Source organism: Nothoprocta perdicaria, unplaced genomic scaffold, assembly GCF_003342845.1.
Source record: "Nothoprocta perdicaria isolate Ctin4 unplaced genomic scaffold, notPer1 scaffold_27, whole genome shotgun sequence".
Taxonomy (NCBI): Eukaryota; Metazoa; Chordata; class Aves; order Tinamiformes; family Tinamidae; genus Nothoprocta; species Nothoprocta perdicaria.
Window position 1 is genome coordinate 1,878,383 of NW_020455499.1, and position 17,322 is coordinate 1,895,704.

Below are 17,322 nucleotides of genomic sequence, written 5' to 3' on the forward strand. Positions count from 1 at the left end.
ACTAATGTAATAAAATCAGAGAAAACATTCAAGAAAAGCCCCATTAAAATATACAAAGCACACTAATTCATGAAGTCAAAGTCAAGGCAGAGTGGAAATACAAGCTTTAATAAAACTATGTAAGTAACCATTGAAGAACTATGTAAGTAACCATTGAAGCACAGTCATTTTTTTTGCTTTTTTTTTTTTTTTTTTTTTGCAAATTTTTTTATGGCCTGCTAAGGCTACGAAGAACAAAGAGTCTCTCAGTGGGATAAATGCATCTTAGTCAAAAATGGATTAAAAGATGGAGCTGAGGCATCAGTGAGGAGCAGGGCACACGGTGTTTGCTGCTTGTTTGGAAGCTGTAATTGCAGCTCCCAGGATCTCAACAAATCTGTGGACATCTCGGAAGGAGTTGTAAAGAGGAACCGGGGCRACCCGGAGCGCGTTGGGCTCCCGCAGGTCGCACTGCAAAACAGAAAGGGGAGCGTCGTGTAAACAGGGAGCACTTCACATTTATTTAATAGATAGCATTTTTGTTTTTGCAGAACCAAAACATGCCAATCTTGTCTTAAGTGCAGCCTATAAAACTCGTACATCAGTTATACGGTATTACACTACTGGCCTCCCCTCCCAGCACTGCCAAATGACAAACGCAGAGCCTTAAATTTAGTTTTCTGAGTGGTGCTCAATGGCAAGTGTGACCTCAGCTTGGCTACTTTCTGCCTGCCAGAGGTGATCACAAAAACTGCTGTCTCTCCCCAAATGAGGCAGGGATGTCCTTGCAATACACTGACACCTGTCCTGGCTCCAAAAAGTGCAACCATTCCACGTATGCTGAAAGATACCTGCATGCTGAGAGGAACCTGCACACACATGGCAATTACTGAGATGCTCTAAACCGTTCTTGATCTGCAAAATCATGCAGGTTTAGTTTGCATAGTAAGAAATCACATTTCCATCGTTTGAGTAAACCCTCTATTTTAATAAAAGCTTCTTCTGCAGGATTGCTCTGAAACYTGCTGAAGCTACTTTTGTGGCCTTACGTGAGAATACAAGAATAAAATACAGACAAATATATCATACTAAATATATACAGGAAGAAAAACAAAGTGATTATTTTGGAGCTGGACAACTTCTCAAAACAGTGCATAAAAAGGTGAAATTTGATTTACTCACCGCTACTCCCCTTTTCTCCAGCTCTTTAAATACAGATTTGATTGGAAGGGAGAAAAACAGAGTAAGCTGGCATCCTCTTTGCTCAATCTGAGGCGGGGTGATTATTTTAACAAAAGGCTTCTCTGGATTGGTTTTATCCTCGCTGTAGTGATGCTTTATCAGGTACTCCAAGTAACCAGTGAGCAGGATGGATTTCCTTCGCAAGGCTTTCATTGTGGCTTGACCAAAAACCTATAGTGATTTAAAGTCTTTTTATGTAAAGGCATTGCTGCAAGACATAAAATGAAGTCAAAGGCCATTTCTGGCCTTCCTAATAATGTAAATTGTTTTGGTAACACTAGAACCAACCCCGTTGTTCTTTCTTTGCTAGGGAACAGATTTCTCTCTATATATTATACCTGTACATGGCAGAACTGGGCTTTCGAGAATATGGGGTAAAGCTATTATTTTGGACTTTATTACGTTATAATATGCCATTAAAATGCAAGACATCCCTGTCTGCTGTTCAATAGTTTCATACACACCCAAGCAGGAATTTGCACCCAGCAGCAGTTTGCTGAGGAAGTGCTCAACAGCATCCYAAGAGGATCCCAAAATTCTCTGCACATGCAACCGTGCTGAGCAAAGCCCAAAACCACACATAAACTTATCCTGCCTCAAGTAGCAAATGTCAAGGGCTAGAACTGCAGTGTCGTGATTGATTCATATTGTGTGAAAATCCACAATCTTCCTTCTYGTGAGAATTGTTTTTGCTCTTATTTTCCAGCATCAGCCTTACTGTCACACTACAGCAAAGGAAGCATTACATAATTAAGGAGATGCAGCTCCTGGAGAAACACAGTTCTAGTGTTGGTGTCCATGTAAAAGTCGGAGGAGCAACTTTCTTTCAGCATTGTTATCCTACTAAAGCTGAAGTAAAGCAGACACTTACCTCTAAACTGGCTTGCAGAGCACAGACCAGTAAAATTGGAGGATTCGATAAGCGGAAGCCATTAATTCCTTCACTCAGTTGCAATTCTGGAAAACGAATAATGGATATTAATGTTTGTGAATTTCTTTTGCTCGTAATGTCTTGGACCTTATCTTGAAGCCTGTCCTCCAGCAATAAAACATATCRYTAATGTGGCCTTTAGGAATCAGTCATTAAAAGGAAATAGTAATCTATTCCCAGCTAATACTCTTAACTCCCAGAGAAGCCCAATTTTATCCAGTGGAAGATCTCATTAGCTGCTTCATGGGAACTAGAGAACTGCAATTAATTTGCTTAAATGGTGTGTGTTAAAGCCACCTTTACACTCAAATCTCTTTTAACACTGGCATAAACCAGCAAAACTGCGAGTCAGCAGAGGCACGCTCCCATGAAGCCGGAGCGCGCAATTAGGGAATCATGTTCCTTAACTTTATTAAACTGACGCGATGAGTGGGAGGCTGTGCCTATGGAGAGCTCTAGCTCCAGGCCACATATCAAAGTTGCGGGGATTTGGGGCTGTGAAAGCTCACAAAATCTCTTTAATAACAGCATCAAACATCACTGTAATTTCTGAGTCACCGTCTATATTTTATGCCCCAGCACCCAAGCAAGAGGGAGATGGTCCCCAGCTTCTCCTTATCAACTCTCCATGGGAATTAATAAATGACTCTTCTTCTAACACTACCAACAAGGTAATTTGTGTCTTCCGCTCTTTTTATTTTATTTTATTTTATTTTTTTTTTTTTTTCAGTACTACATTGCCTTGTACCTGGTCAGAAGAAAAGGAGCCCCTGGAAGCTATTAGAGACGTGCTCCACATCCTAACCCAAACCCACGCACATGCCCCCTCACAAAAACTCAACCAAAATCTCCTTTCTCATGATGCTTCAGAGCAGCCTCTCTGCAGCACTTTTCAACGAAGCTGCAGAAAACTGATCAGCTCAGATGTAGAAAGGAGGCCCAATTTCACCACCCGTTGGGGCAATAAACCTTCAGTGTCTTTCAGAGCAGATTTGGCTGGGTCTCATGCTCCTTCCCCTGCAAGGGCAGGGGATTTGGAGATGCTGAAGCATTCGTGATGTGTCATCACTTATGTCAGATTGCCTTACCTTTACACATATCATTTCGCATTAATTCCCGTAGAGCTAATCCTGAAGCAAGGTATTAACCACCATGAATGCAAACAGACACTCATTCCTCAGCACCTTACGGATTTAATCCACTTTTAAACTTTTATCCATAGGCTACATCTGCATTTTCAAGGAGTTTTGGTGTATTTAAGTAAAACACCTGGAAGTGGATAACAGGATAGGTAGGCCTAAAGATCAAATTTATTCCTATATTTATTTTATTGACTTAATTGTGTTACATACTTGGGATTAGTTTAATATCTTTAACACAGGTGAAATGCAAAGTTCCCTCTTAAGCTCCTTTAACTKGAACTTCTACTTAAAGTACTGCAAAAGTGATGCTAGTTATATAAACACATCCTATGACGTAAAACTGAAAAATATAAAAGTACGTACTGTTTTCCATGAGAAATCGTGTTTTGAATTCATGTCCCCACCAGCCAACGAGCCTAAAATTGGTCAGAGAAAGTAAATGAAATGCAATCTTTTTTTTGACATGTTTAAACTTGCTTCTGAGAGTTAAGGTATACATAAATAACATTTAAGAACTATATACATTTCTAATATAAAAATGACATAAAAAGGCARTAAATTCTATAAATAGCTAGCATTAACAACTTAATTTTTACTATTTGGAAATTTCTCTTTAACAGCTAGGGATAAAAAACACATTACATTTTTCAATTGACTATTGATTTCTAACAATATCAATTTCATCTGAATTCATTTTGCAAAACGAAAAAACAGAACATAAATACTTTCACTCTTCCATTCCTAGGCATTAAATTCCCCTCTCCTAAAATTAGCTTGATGAATATTGAAAGCTAAAAGGTATTATAAAAATCACACAATTTCAGAAAGCGAAGAAATTAATGAAAACAGCAGATGGGCAACGGGGTCTCAGAAGAAAGACTGTGCTGGCTTTGTCTTTTCTTTGCTGTGAGACAAGGACGGGAATTCTAGAGTAAGTTTTCTGCTCAAACTGAGATTACTATTCATAAAAGATCCTTTAAAATTAAATTTAAGACAATCTTACTTTACAGATCAGATTTTTCAGATCATCTCCAAGAAAGAAAGAAAAAAACTAAGTAAAGATCTGTTACACTGAAAATCGTTTATCCAAGCATTTTAATTAAGAGGACCATTACGTTATTACTGTTTCCCGACTTGAAGGGAAATCTTCTCAAGGACACTGCTATAAACAGATTTCCAATCCACGCAGAGATATGTTGGGAAACAGAGAAATAAGTTTCTGGCAGTGGCCARTATACTATTTGAATCCTTTATGGACTGAGATATCGGGAAGCACTTTAGTGGCATTAACTTTCTGTAGGAGAGGGGGATAGTTCAGACTCTATGGGTGAAGCTGGGGACAGGGCTTTGCTCTCACCTCCCCAAGCAGCTGCATTGTAGCCGGCATCTGGGCACCCCAAGACATAAAAAGTACCAGAGAGCAACAGAAAGGATGGAAGTACACCCTAAAAACATCCTGTTTTCTCCTTGCATTTCAAACCTCACAGTTGGTAAAACACAGAAGAAGCTGTGGCCAAAGATGCCTTCCCGAGGCATAAAACCATTTCTCCCTAGACTTTGCTCCCTTTTCTCTATGCAAGGTAGCTGAGCTGGCAGGGATAAAGCCCAGCAACGTTTGAGGTTGCAGTAGTGTAAGAAATCTATGGGTAAAAGCTCCTGTTAGCTCAGACTTCCTGGAGATGCACAAGAAAAAGAACCTCTCTCTAACGCAGAAGCACTTCTCTGCACTACACTTAGAGGAACTTCATGGTATAAAGACCACATCTGAGTTAAAGCCTCGTTATGGACTTATATAGTCTTGTTGTGCACAGTGTAAAACAAAGTACTTGGCATTTCTGCACAACAACGTAGKTTTTATGTTTACTCCTATGAAAGGCTCTGAGCTGCATCTAAACATAGTGTGCACAGAGAAAGCAYGGAGGTTTTTATAGCTGCATGATGTTTCTGCTCTTCTAAGACCCATGAAAATCAATAGTGCAATACGTATTTGTTTCAAATGAGATATTACACTGCCAAAATGAATATACCCCACATAAAACATACTACAGGTTCTGCACATGTGACTCCACTACGGATGCTTTGAATCATAAAAGATACCCTAACTAGTTATCACTACTGTATAATATGTATAGAATATTTTGCCATAAACTCCAAATTACTCTATATTACTACAAAATCCTACTGATATCAATGCCACACACACTCCATGAAGTCCAAAAGCTTTGCCCAGCAAAAATTCCAGTGTGAAATGCAGCAGGTGGACTAATATTCTACATCAAGGAGAAAACAATAAYATGCTCTGTTCGGACCATATCCTAAAGTCAACCCAGGTTGCAGCTCAAAAGCTCAAAACTTAATAACTCTGAAATGGGCTTAAACCAGTCTGCTGCAGAGCCCTGTTTGGAACGTGGAAACCGAAATTTCAGAACTTTTGCAAAGTGACAGAGTGAAAGATTTTTTTAAAGATACTTTTAGCTGTCTTGCTCTTTCCTACCATAACTTTGCTATTTTTTATTTATTTATTGATTTATTTTTGGTGGGGGGGGAGTGAGGAGGCTGTTCCAGCACTTCGGAAGTGTCATTGCAGGATATGCACTTTGAGGCAGCTCTGGTCCTAAACTATCATTGATCTAATAGTCCATATGGATGTCATATTATTTGACATTTAAAGTTGACAAGCTTCAAAGTGTGGAAATTAACAAAATCTTTACAAATTAGCAATTTGCTGTTTACAATTTTCTATGAAAAATTTGAAATGAGGGTAGCCACTTCTACGCCAAATTTCAGCCTGTTGTGATGAGAAATAGCTAAGGTGTTAAACCCTAAACATAAGGCTTTATAAATGCTCGCTAAAAATAATAGGCAATAAAATTGCACATTAAGATGCTGCAGTAAAATTTTGTATTAAAGGGTTGTTACTCTGCATGCAAACTGGCTATTGCTAAGTGCAGTCGACATTTTGACTACTCTTGCTTCAAAAACAAAGTCACCAAGATCTAAGTCAAATTTGAACTTCAAGCCATAACCCTTGCAAAATGCAAAACATGGGAGAATCTGAAAAGTTATATTTGACATTTTTGTATTCACAGACACCTTGAGCTTCGATATAATCAGACTGAAAAACATTCTCATTGCAGTTAAAGCCCAGTTTGCGAATAACTTTTAAAATGAAAGGAGAGTTGGGTCTATTTTATCTTTCAAATGAAAGCTATGTCTTCTTGTCCTGATAGCAATGAGGACGTCCTGGAGATTTCTGTAGCCCTCTAGACTATACACAGATTTAGCTTATAAATGTGCAAGATACAATATAAAGCAAGCTATTACTTGCTCAGTTTCATGACAAATATGAATGAAAGCTCTCCAAGTTCCTTACTTTATCCTCAAAATTTGATTAATTTGCAAATCAGTAAGTAGAGATTTGCTTCCAGAAAAGAATACTGTCTTCTAAATTAGTCCTACTCCTAAATGCACATTAATACCAGGGACCATGTCTTTAATAAGTGTTTTTATTTATTTCATTTTCTCTCTTCGTATCATGCATTAACATGGTGGTTTGGAGCTTCAGCCATCTCGTTTGCAGTTGCATTAATGGTACAAGAGCAGGGATATAATAAGAGGGATATAATGATGGTGATGCATGTACAGTATAGACATCAAAGAAGACCCAGTTAAGGCACACAGACAAAATATATATAAAAAGAATCCCTTTGACCTTTGCTTCGAGTTACAGACAAWCATGCTACTCATAATTTACAGCTTGAAGCAACGTGGGCCTCATTTCCCTTCTTGGAAAGAAAAAAAAAAAGAAAGAAACTCTGGAGCAATGATAGAGAAAACAGGGAAATATTATTAATGCAGCCTGACTTTGGCAATCGGGGCAATGACAAGGCAGCTTGTCATTATATTGGACAAAAATCGTTTTCTGTCCACGAGAGAGCATGTGGAAAAGCCGCAGCGGGAGCGCAGCACAAAGAGGACAGTGCTTGATGTTAAACGTGCTGGCCATGCCGTGCATGGAGCAGTGTGTCTCCCCTCAGCAAGCAGGTCAAATCTGTCGAGAAGTTTCCTATGTCTTTCTTAAATAGTGTGATTATTAGGAGCACATACCAGCAAACCATGGTACAGCTGATTTGGTTTAATTCAGAGTTTTTTTTTTTTTTTTTTTTTTTTTTTTTTTTTTTTTTTTTATTGTATTTGTGCATTCTATTTGAGCTATGAGGAAGAAGAGGCAATCGGTATTAGGAAAGTAGCAAGATACTTGTGCTTGTACTTCTCTTTTGGAGGAAACTCATGGCTTTATGGCTAAGGAACTTCAGGTTCTTTCTCCCACCAGGAGAGAGTAACTAATAACACTGGAAAACACAAAAGACAATTTATGCTAAGGATCTGACTGAGCTGTGCTATATCTGCAAAGGTATCTTAACAGTTTCCTGCAATCCCAGACATCTGTGACATAAACAGTTAGTTTAAAAGTGTCCCTAACACATCAATTCCATAGGTTTAGGGCTCACAGTATCTTTAAGATCTATAAAAGCAGACCAAGAGACACACTACACTGATAGAGGCACAGATTAGCTGTGTCTCCTGTATCCCTCCATCAGCAGGGAACACGTTAAATTGATGATCCACCACGTCTTGAAAAGTAGACTACCAAAATAGCTGAAAAACYTGCCTGAGGTTAGGAACAAGCTCTATCTGACCTCAGCCATGGCACATTGATCATGTTTAAGTAYCATTCTGCTACCTAAGAGAACACAACACTACCAAACCACTAATGCCACATCCCAAGCCCGGCTTGTTCAGCTTTCAGCGTTTCAGAAGCCTGTTCAAAAAAAAGAGAGAAATCCTGAGAAACCAATGTTATAAACCAGTTCCCAAAGTGCAAATATATTCCTTGATATGACTTACATCCACATATGAGTCTAATGCACACACAAATTTAGTTCTATATCTTGAGCAGTGTCCTGGGGCTCCCTGTAGTGTGGTATAGATATTAAAAATTAGCCAGGGCTGGGATCTGGAGCAGGAGCACTCCCTAATGCTGCTGTATTCAGGGAAACCCAATCTAACACCAATATAACAAGAGAGTGCCACGGCACATGTCACAAACTATAGAGAGAGAAGCATGTCCTGGCTGGGCCAAATCAAAGTAAGATGAACCCAAGGTGCTGCAACTAGCAAAGGAGGACAGGGAGAAGGGAAGTGAGGCCATGACTTCTGCCTCACCCCTRCAGCATGCAGCGCACTCATACATCTAACTCAGCAGCACAAATCGCATGAAAAAGCAGCCAACAGCCTTACACAGATCCCCTATCTGTGAACGCATATGGGCTGCTAGGACTTCTAGAAGACTCTGGATACAGACCTGATATCCAGAATCAAAAGTCAGGGCACAGTCCCTATTATTGATTTTAATCTACTTTGCATCCATAATTTTTTAATATATTTTAATATATTTGTGTGTAGGTATCTGTATGTCCATATAGATATATATGCACAAAGATATATGCATATATATTAATTTTATTGAAAGTCCAAGGGCACAACTCTTCCCTCTGGATTCAATGTCAAAATTTAGAATAAACAAAAAAAAAAAAAATCAAGTTTTTTAAGCAGAGGGGAAAAAAAAACCCACCCACTGCTCATTACTTCACATAGCATCGTTTTGGCTCACTGTCTGAGCTTTGAGAAGGAGTTTCAATTTTCTTTGCTGTCACAGGCTTGCCTGATCATGGATGAGTCATTTAGTTTTTCTGTGCCTCAAGCTCTCCTCTCCAGCAATGATGCTGAGCACTGCCCTAACTCTCTAGTGAGTGGTGAAAATATATTCATTACCATGTTTTCACATACTTAGTAATGAGAATCGTGTAAGAACAGAAAAATAGATTTCCTTGGAGTATTTYACACTGGATGCTTTGAAATATGGATGGGCAGACGGGAGTGAGAGGTCATGGCTGATGCGACAGTTTTCTTTCCCTGTCCCTCTATCTTTCCCTGAAATGACCCTCTCGGGCTCCAAAGTTGCAGAGATCATTATTTTTGGCCCATGGCTCTTATATCAGGAAAAAGAAAAAAAAAAAAAAAACAGCATTTCCATCACTTAGATGGTTTCATTACTTATGTGGTTTACTGAAACTAAACCAAATGCACATTGTAGCATCCCAGTAAGGTGGCTGATTTAGTCAAAATGAGCTCCTGCTAATGATGCTTCTCCCAGCCTCCCTGATTACACTGCTCTTTGGTCACCCTAATTCTGAGCATCGCAACAGAGTCCTGTTCTGACCCCACACTCCCCTGCTGATGGCCCTATGGAAGGAAACACTTCCAGCAATATTTGGTGTGGCAACGAGGGAGCCTGTTTAATAAAWATAAGGAACAACAGAAAACCAGACCCCAGTTTCATCACGTAAGTCAGAATTCAGAGAATTTAACCCTTTTGTATAGGTAAAAGCCTTCATATACTATGAAGCTGTCAGCTATGGAACATATTTCCTAGCATATATGCTCGACTAGGATTTGCATGGGGGATTAAGGAAGTTAGCAGCTAGTCCCTGTTAGATGCCAGTAATATTTAAAAATCTGCCTTCTTCAGAAACCTTTGCCAAGATTGCCAGAAGAAATATTTAAAATCTTTTTGGACTTTATTTTATTTATTAATTTATTTTTTTAGTGAGAATGTGAAAAGCTTTTGAAGGTAATGATTAGCTTCAGACTTCTGTTATTTTGGACTTCCACACAACCTGATGCTTTCCTTACTCTTTTCAACTCGTTAGAAATATTTCTAATTATTAAGCATATGTGACTTGTGAGTAACACCATGCCTTATTAATGTATCAGTCGCTTAGACCTCAGTGAAAGAAAGCCCTAAACTCTTTATGAAAAGTTGCTACTGCAGAAGTAGTAACTTTTCATATTTAATATCAATGAGGCTTTACTTTGTCAAAAGACCAAAGTAATATGATTGTATTAGCAGCTAATAGCATGACATTTTTCTTCCGTTAAGTAGCTTGCATTTATAGTATCATCTAAAGGGAGATATTTTTTCTCCTCTATTTTGCAGCTTGTCTTGGTTAAAAATGGCTAAATTCGCTTTCTGCCTAGCAGCAAACTTTTAACAGCAAGGACCAAAAATCACTAAAAACAGTTTTATAGCCAAAAGATTGCCAGAATTAACTATGCAATGGCAATGGATGAAACCACAAAATCCTCTGTGTTTGAATGATCATCACCATTCTTTTTCCAAAATGAAGAGAACATTGCTTCTCTCTATAGGACAAAATTTGCCGTAACCATTGGAACAATTATAGACACCCTTGGGTGAAAAACCTGACTGCTTGGTCAATCAAGCACAAGGTGATTTATAGCCAATAGGTATTTGAAGATAGAGGCTACACATGTTCTTCTTGAATTGATTTTTCTCCTCGTTAGTCTTTTAGACTCAACACAAGCGGGAATACACCAATCTCAACATGTTCCTCCCTGTTTCCCCCCCAGGTCAGAATAAGAGGAGATTGAGTTCAGTTCTTCAGTGGGAAACAAGTGGCTGTTTTAAGAGGATGAGGAAGAGAAATGGCTGCAGGGCCGGGCAATGCAATCAGGGCTTGGTAACTACCCACAGCCCTCCCTAAGAAATCTCAAAGGCGTCTGTGATAGCAATGATAATTTCATTTGTCATAATGAGGCAAAAGAAAGGTAYGACCAAGCCACTGACAAAACCTGAGCCTAAACTAAAACCTGGGGAAAAAAAGCCTTCCAAAAAACCTCTAGGGCTAATGACGTTGAATTAAAAATTATTAAATCAGCTGATAAACAACTATTATCACAAAGTGCTCATATATCCCTTCCACCAGCCAAATACCATTTATATAAAAAGAAGAAATACAGCCAATAGAATGCTAACACATTTAGTAAGAGGAGATCAAATCCTCTGCCTAACACCAGAAATTAAAAATCAAGCAGGGAGCCAATTKACTCAGAGATATTAATAAAGTTCTCAATGATCTTTACAAAGTATTGAATAGTTCCCAATTATATTATGGGGATTAAAAAGAGCATATTACATTTGCTAAGAATTCAGTAAATTTTTGTAGGCCGTTTCAAATAGATTAAATTAAACAAGAAGCAAAGGCAACAATCCCTCCTAGAGATAGTTTTATATATGAGTTCCAACTTGAAGAAGACTTGCTTGGTTTTGATTACTGTGATACATTTAATGAACTATAGTCTCCTCAATCCCTTGAATGAATCTTTGAGCACYGAATATCAAGATAGATTTCTAAATAATACATACATACATCTGACTGAACCATAGTACAAAAATTTTAAGATCTGGGAAGCTCTGCTTCCTCAGGTCTTCATTGTTTTTGAACATGGCACCACAGTATTACTGCAAGACCTTTAATATGATAGAATCTTTACTAGCTGAAATGTAATAGTAATCATCTTCTGCTCTTTGACTGAAACTCAAATTTTTAGGAGTCAGAGTTACCACAGGATCCAGTTGTGCTTCAAAACCTTTACTACTACTAAATGATACGCAGAGAGAAATGAACTCGAGTTGACAGACCTGAACTCTAAGACAAGAAGTTCTCTCTCATTAAGAGAGCAGAAAAGAGGATTTTGGGGGGTTATTTTAGAGATCTGCCTCCAAAAAGAGATGAAATTTCGTAAGAGATGAAATGACAGAACAAGACAGGAAGGTGAGTTGGGATCTCTTTCCAAAGAGGATGGGCAAGAAGACATGAAGATGCAATGTGAAGCTCTCCAAGAAGCTGCATGATACCGGGACTGTGGCCAAAGCAAACAGGTATTTGTAGGGTAAGCTCTGGGACATGAACCGTGTACGAGATCCCAGATACTTGGAGCTGAACAGATAAATGAAGGTTTTAGAGCAATCTCTGGAAAACAAAAAATCAATAAAAGTGTACTGAGGGTGCAAAAATGTGCAGGATTATAGCTGCTATATTCAGATTAGAGCATTTTGTGAGGAATACCAGGACACTGAAAGCACATTCAGTACTATGAGTTAGAAAACATTCCCGACTGCGGACTAACGAGCTAAAATGTGCATAACAAATCTGATGTTTAAAGGACACGTGCTTAAATGAGAATCTTAGCAGAAAAAAACTCATCAGAAGTACAAAAAAAAAAAAAAGAAGAAGAAGAATACAGGGTGAAAACAGTTTAAAAAAAATGACAAAACAGTGGAAATAAGACAACATCTAGAGGAAAATCCCAAATGCCAAGTTGCATTAGTTTCAGCAGATTCCTAAATAAAGGTAGGAGAACTGCGAGAAGAAACAGCAGCAGATTTGCTTCATGTTTTTGTTGAACAGAACCTTTTTCCTCCCTAGCAGAGAGAGTGGCTGAATCGAGTTTTTGAGGTGGGTGCACAGAAGAGATGAAGAAAGAGGTGCCAGAGGACAGACAGCTTCTCGAGCAGCTCCTGCTAGATCCCTGGGCCCTCCAGCAGCAGGAGGGAAACAAGCTCATTGCCTTCCCTTCTCAGCACACCCATGGTACAGTAGTAAACACATTTTCAAACCCAAATCCTTCAGAAGTGGAGCACTGAGGCCCAGGGAACACGTGGCCAGCAATGCAAGGCCTGGAAAAGATCTCAGTGGCTCACGTGGCTCCAAGGAGAGCCCGGGGATCTCCTCCTTGCTAGTTAGCCAGGATGCAAGGATTGCCCCCAGGCTACACTCAYCTTTCCAGCAGGCTAAGCCTGTTGTGCCTTTCATGTCTTCAAACAGTCCTGTCTTACATCAGATGAGAAGAAAAACTACAATTCAGGCAACTGCGGCCGTGAGAAACGCAGACTGACTGCTGTTGTGATTCCAGAGCAGACTGTAGGATCTATTTGCCACCCCAGCATGATCCAGGAAGAGAGATACACAAGGAATTTAAATTGGCCCATCATGTAAATCAGTGAACTCCATGCATCTTTGCCCCTCTCAAGTTTTCCATGCACCTTCTGCAGGTATCAAGTAGGTTGATAAGACCTAAATCATATGTACTGACCAGCAGGTCAGGGTACATCCTGGACTGCATGGCGTTGGTAACATTATCAACATCAGTGCTTCAGTAGGACTATGGATGGTGACTGCAAATGCTTTGAGGCCTCTTCCTTTTCTCACATGGGCTAATGCAGGCCTGCACGTTAAAAATGCAGAGGGAGGCYTGCATCAAAAGCAGGAATCCCTCCATGCTTTTGGAAAGTAGTAGCTTACATATTTGAGAAATTTTACAACAAACATGCCCCTGATTTTCCGAGTGCTCCATTTTAAATATTGAGTGTTTAAAATTAAATGTCTGTGCAGCAGGGAGCAAAAGGAAATAAAAGAGGACATTAACCATTACTTTCACCTGAACATTATCTGTCGGTAATGGAACTTAATATATACCAAATTTACTGGCATATAATCCCAGGAGTTTACAAGGAGAGACGCAGCTCCTGTTTCAAAGACCTCAAAATCTAACCAAGATAAAGGTGGTCAGGAATAAGGGAACATCACCAGGGAGGAGTGAGGGAGAGGATTATTTATCATGACAAAATAAGCAAGATTGCTTGAAGATATTACTTAATTATCAAGAGGAAATGAGGATTTGTATGAAGAAGGAGAGCAAATGCTCAGCAGAGAACCTGGAGACAACTATAGGCCTGGGAATGACATAAAAGGATGCACAAAAGCTGAAGAGATGAGACTGGGATAGATGGTATGGGAATAGGTGAATGCACATTAACCTTGTTTGCTTCTGCCTTCCCCTCCAAAGACTCCCTCTAAGGTTAAAAGATGCTCCTGGATATTTGGGATTCAGTTGGTGACGGCAAGAACACACCCCTGCAGGCCCATCACGGGCCTAGATTGGCCTAATAAATCACTTGTCCCAAGACAATGCAATTAAGCCTAATTAGCCAATGCCTTTATTCCTAAACAGCCTCTTCCCAGGGGAGGTTTTAACTTTTGGATTTTAAATTAGCTCAAGGAGCTAAATTGCTCTCATCTGCTTGGCAAAGAAACAGTTCATTTTTACCTTAATATGGGATATATTATGCACTTCAGAGACGAGCGTTATGTGCCACAAATAGCCCACCGATATATTACTGAGCAATTTGAGTGCAGCAGGACCTGTGACAAATCCCTTGCAAACTTATGCACTTTTATCTGTGACCACTTTCGACCTTGCTCTGTTTGGTGCAGCTTCCTGGAAGTCCTCTATATTGCTTCTGCAGATCCTCTCCCTTGCCAGGCTGCTCTGATCCACTATAATTTTCAGCACAGCTGAGCTAGGCAGATCTGGTAGACTCCAAAGAAAGTAAAGGTCAGTTAAAATTTGGCCATTTTGCTTTATTTTTCCTAGAAGCATTTTGAACAAGAGCAAGAGCAAAGAAGCCTTGGTTACTCGTTTAACAAAACACCTTTGCAACATGGTAAATATTTTTATCTACTTTATACACACACACTACACATACCATATACGTACATACATTCTATATTTTATATATATACAACCAGGCTATACATATCTGTCCACAGCCTTCACACATTTTTCTGACCATCCTCTTCTCCCAGCAAAAATAATACTATTTTTGCTATATGGTATATATGGTWTATTATTACATAAATATATCATTTTCAGAGAAGCTTCATCCATTTTGTTTGGGGACTGTGTGACTCTGATGAAAAYGTGGTGCCTCCTCAGCAATCAAAAGAATAACTAGAGGAAAGCTCAATAGGAGTTACTAGCCCTGGAAGGAATCAAGCAGACTCTTGCAAAATGAAGACTACTGAGCAAACAGGATCTGTCACTAGAATTGCAATATGCAGAGTTTCTGGGGAAAGAGGAAAGAAGAGATGCCAGGATGCTATTTTGTGTATTTTATACCTATGTAGAAGTCCATATATCAAAACTATGTAGATCTTCATAAAAGGTCCTCACATATGCCCTGGCATTTTCATTGGACTCGTAAGTCAAAAARGAAAGCAACCTAAAAGAAAAGGTTGATATCTCACCTCTGTCTGCAAAGGATTTGTTTCAATATACCCRATGTTTCTCAAAGCTAGTATGGAATAGTTATCTTTTCCTTTMTTGTTCTTTGATACATTTTTATCCTGCAATAAAAGTCAACGTGCTCTTTGGACATACAGCACATACAGCATTTCTTCACATCACACAAACTTTTTATTTTTAAACTCTACCTGCTGCTAGTCTGTGCTAAACTTAAGTCTTGATAAATCCTTTCATTTTAAACACTAGACTGTGTACAATTTTCATTTAATCCTCTGCCAAGGCTTATCTATTATTCTCCTGGCTGCTTTACATACATTTACTTCCCTTTCATCTTTTTAAATTGTGCCTTACTTTTTATTATAGGGATTCAGCAAGGGCTGTTCTTTTCCCCTATCTCAGGGCTCAGCAAGTTTCCCCCTCCCAACTCCTGTGCCTCTGACAGCAGAGTTAAACTCACTATGCAGTTATAACTGTGGATACTCAAACGAGATTCAAGACCTAACTTTTCCACCAGCTTCTACCCCACACATTTAAAATATWCACATTTCTGCATAGCCAATTTGTTTGGTAAATTTTAATTCTCCTTCATTATATAAATGAAAAAAATGTGAAGAACAGAGAGAGAAGCTTTTCCAGGATATGACAGGTTAATTCAGGTAAGCTGAATTTCAGCATCATCTGGACACCTTAGTGCTGTCTGCACCTTGGAAAATATCTCCTCTGCAATCTGAGTCCACATGGACAGTCTTCAGTGGAGGACGGGGCAAGCAGTAACTAGCCAAACAGTTCTGCTATCATTTTGTAGCTTTGCTCTGAGCAGGCCTTTCCTATTTGAAATTCTCCCATGGAGACGTGAACCTAGAACAATTAGCCAGGAATGGACTGCATTGTGATATATAGACAGATATAAAAATAAATAAATAAATAAATAAATAAATAAATAAATAAATAAATAAATAAATAAATAAACCACCCTACCACACCTCTTCCAGTATGAATAATAGGCTACAAAAAGGAGCTGAGGTCATGTGAGAAGGGGGATGTTGTGCCCATATATGTCAGATTGATCCAATTTTACTGCCAAAATAAGAAAGGTTGAGACTGGCAAAAGACTGGCCAACACACTTGGGAAAAGATGCTAGATGCTGGTACAGGTAGATTATAGACCTGCAGCCCTTGTCATGAATTAAGAAATCCAGCATCAAGAAATGGAGATCCCCGGGTACATCAGGGAATGCAGAATGGGTCAGGGGACCTCTAGATTCACAGCCTTGGTCTACTCCACATCAGGCCTGAGGATCCAACATTGCTTTTGTGCATCASGTAACATTCTTTACTAGAAAATTGCTCAGGCTGGAACAACTCATCAGAAGCTTACAGGCACATAAAGAAAAACAGCAGACAAAAATCAACACCTCTGCAACATATCACACAAAATGCTATCAGATAACACCAGTTTTGAGTTGTCCTGCTTTGCACAGAGGTTGCCACAACCCTGGACTGGGGACTCCAAGCAGAATGTGGCTTAAGGTGGCCTTTCCTGGTGAAAGGAGACTATTAAAAAAACAAAAACCTCTTCCTCCAGCTGCATTTTAGAATAAAGTAGCAGCAAATAAGCATCCTTGAATTACAGTCAGAACATATATTTAATATTAAAATGCACTATATAACTGTGACATCAAAAATAACTGCCTAACCAATAACTCGAAGGATGAGACACACAAGGAAATCCATACTGGCAATCCTGCAATGTTGGCCTTGAATTAAAAACAGCATTTCAGAACACCCAAATGACAAAAAGGAGATCCGTTAGACTGGAATTTAATCAACCCATGCGTGGGATGAGGTGTATAGCGAGGGAAAGTGTTGGGTGCTTCTGCTTTTGAATGAAGTTGTCTGGCCACTGGGTGTCATCCTTGATTCAGACGACAGCCGAAGACTTTTTAGATACAGCATAAAACCCGTAACTTCCAGAGCAGTTAAATTCCACTCTATTTGATTTTACAACATGCAGCA

The 17,322-nt window shown here is 39.2% G+C and overlaps 1 protein-coding gene across 4 annotated transcripts in view; it reads right to left on the reverse strand.

Moving 5' to 3' along the window:
- Positions 1-218: 218 nt before the first annotated feature.
- KYNU (kynureninase) overlaps positions 219-17,322 on the reverse strand; it is a 50,084-nt gene continuing 32,980 nt past the window's right edge. For all 4 annotated transcript variants that reach the window (XM_026040871.1, XM_026040870.1, XM_026040867.1 and 1 more), the window contains 4 exons: positions 3,658-3,710; positions 2,093-2,178; positions 1,162-1,392; positions 219-450 (listed from right to left, as the gene is read on the reverse strand). In XM_026040871.1, coding sequence (XP_025896656.1) covers positions 301-450; positions 1,162-1,392; positions 2,093-2,178; positions 3,658-3,710 — 520 coding nt within the window. In that variant the 3' untranslated portion in view covers positions 219-300. The remainder of the gene's footprint in view (positions 451-1,161; positions 1,393-2,092; positions 2,179-3,657; positions 3,711-17,322) is intronic.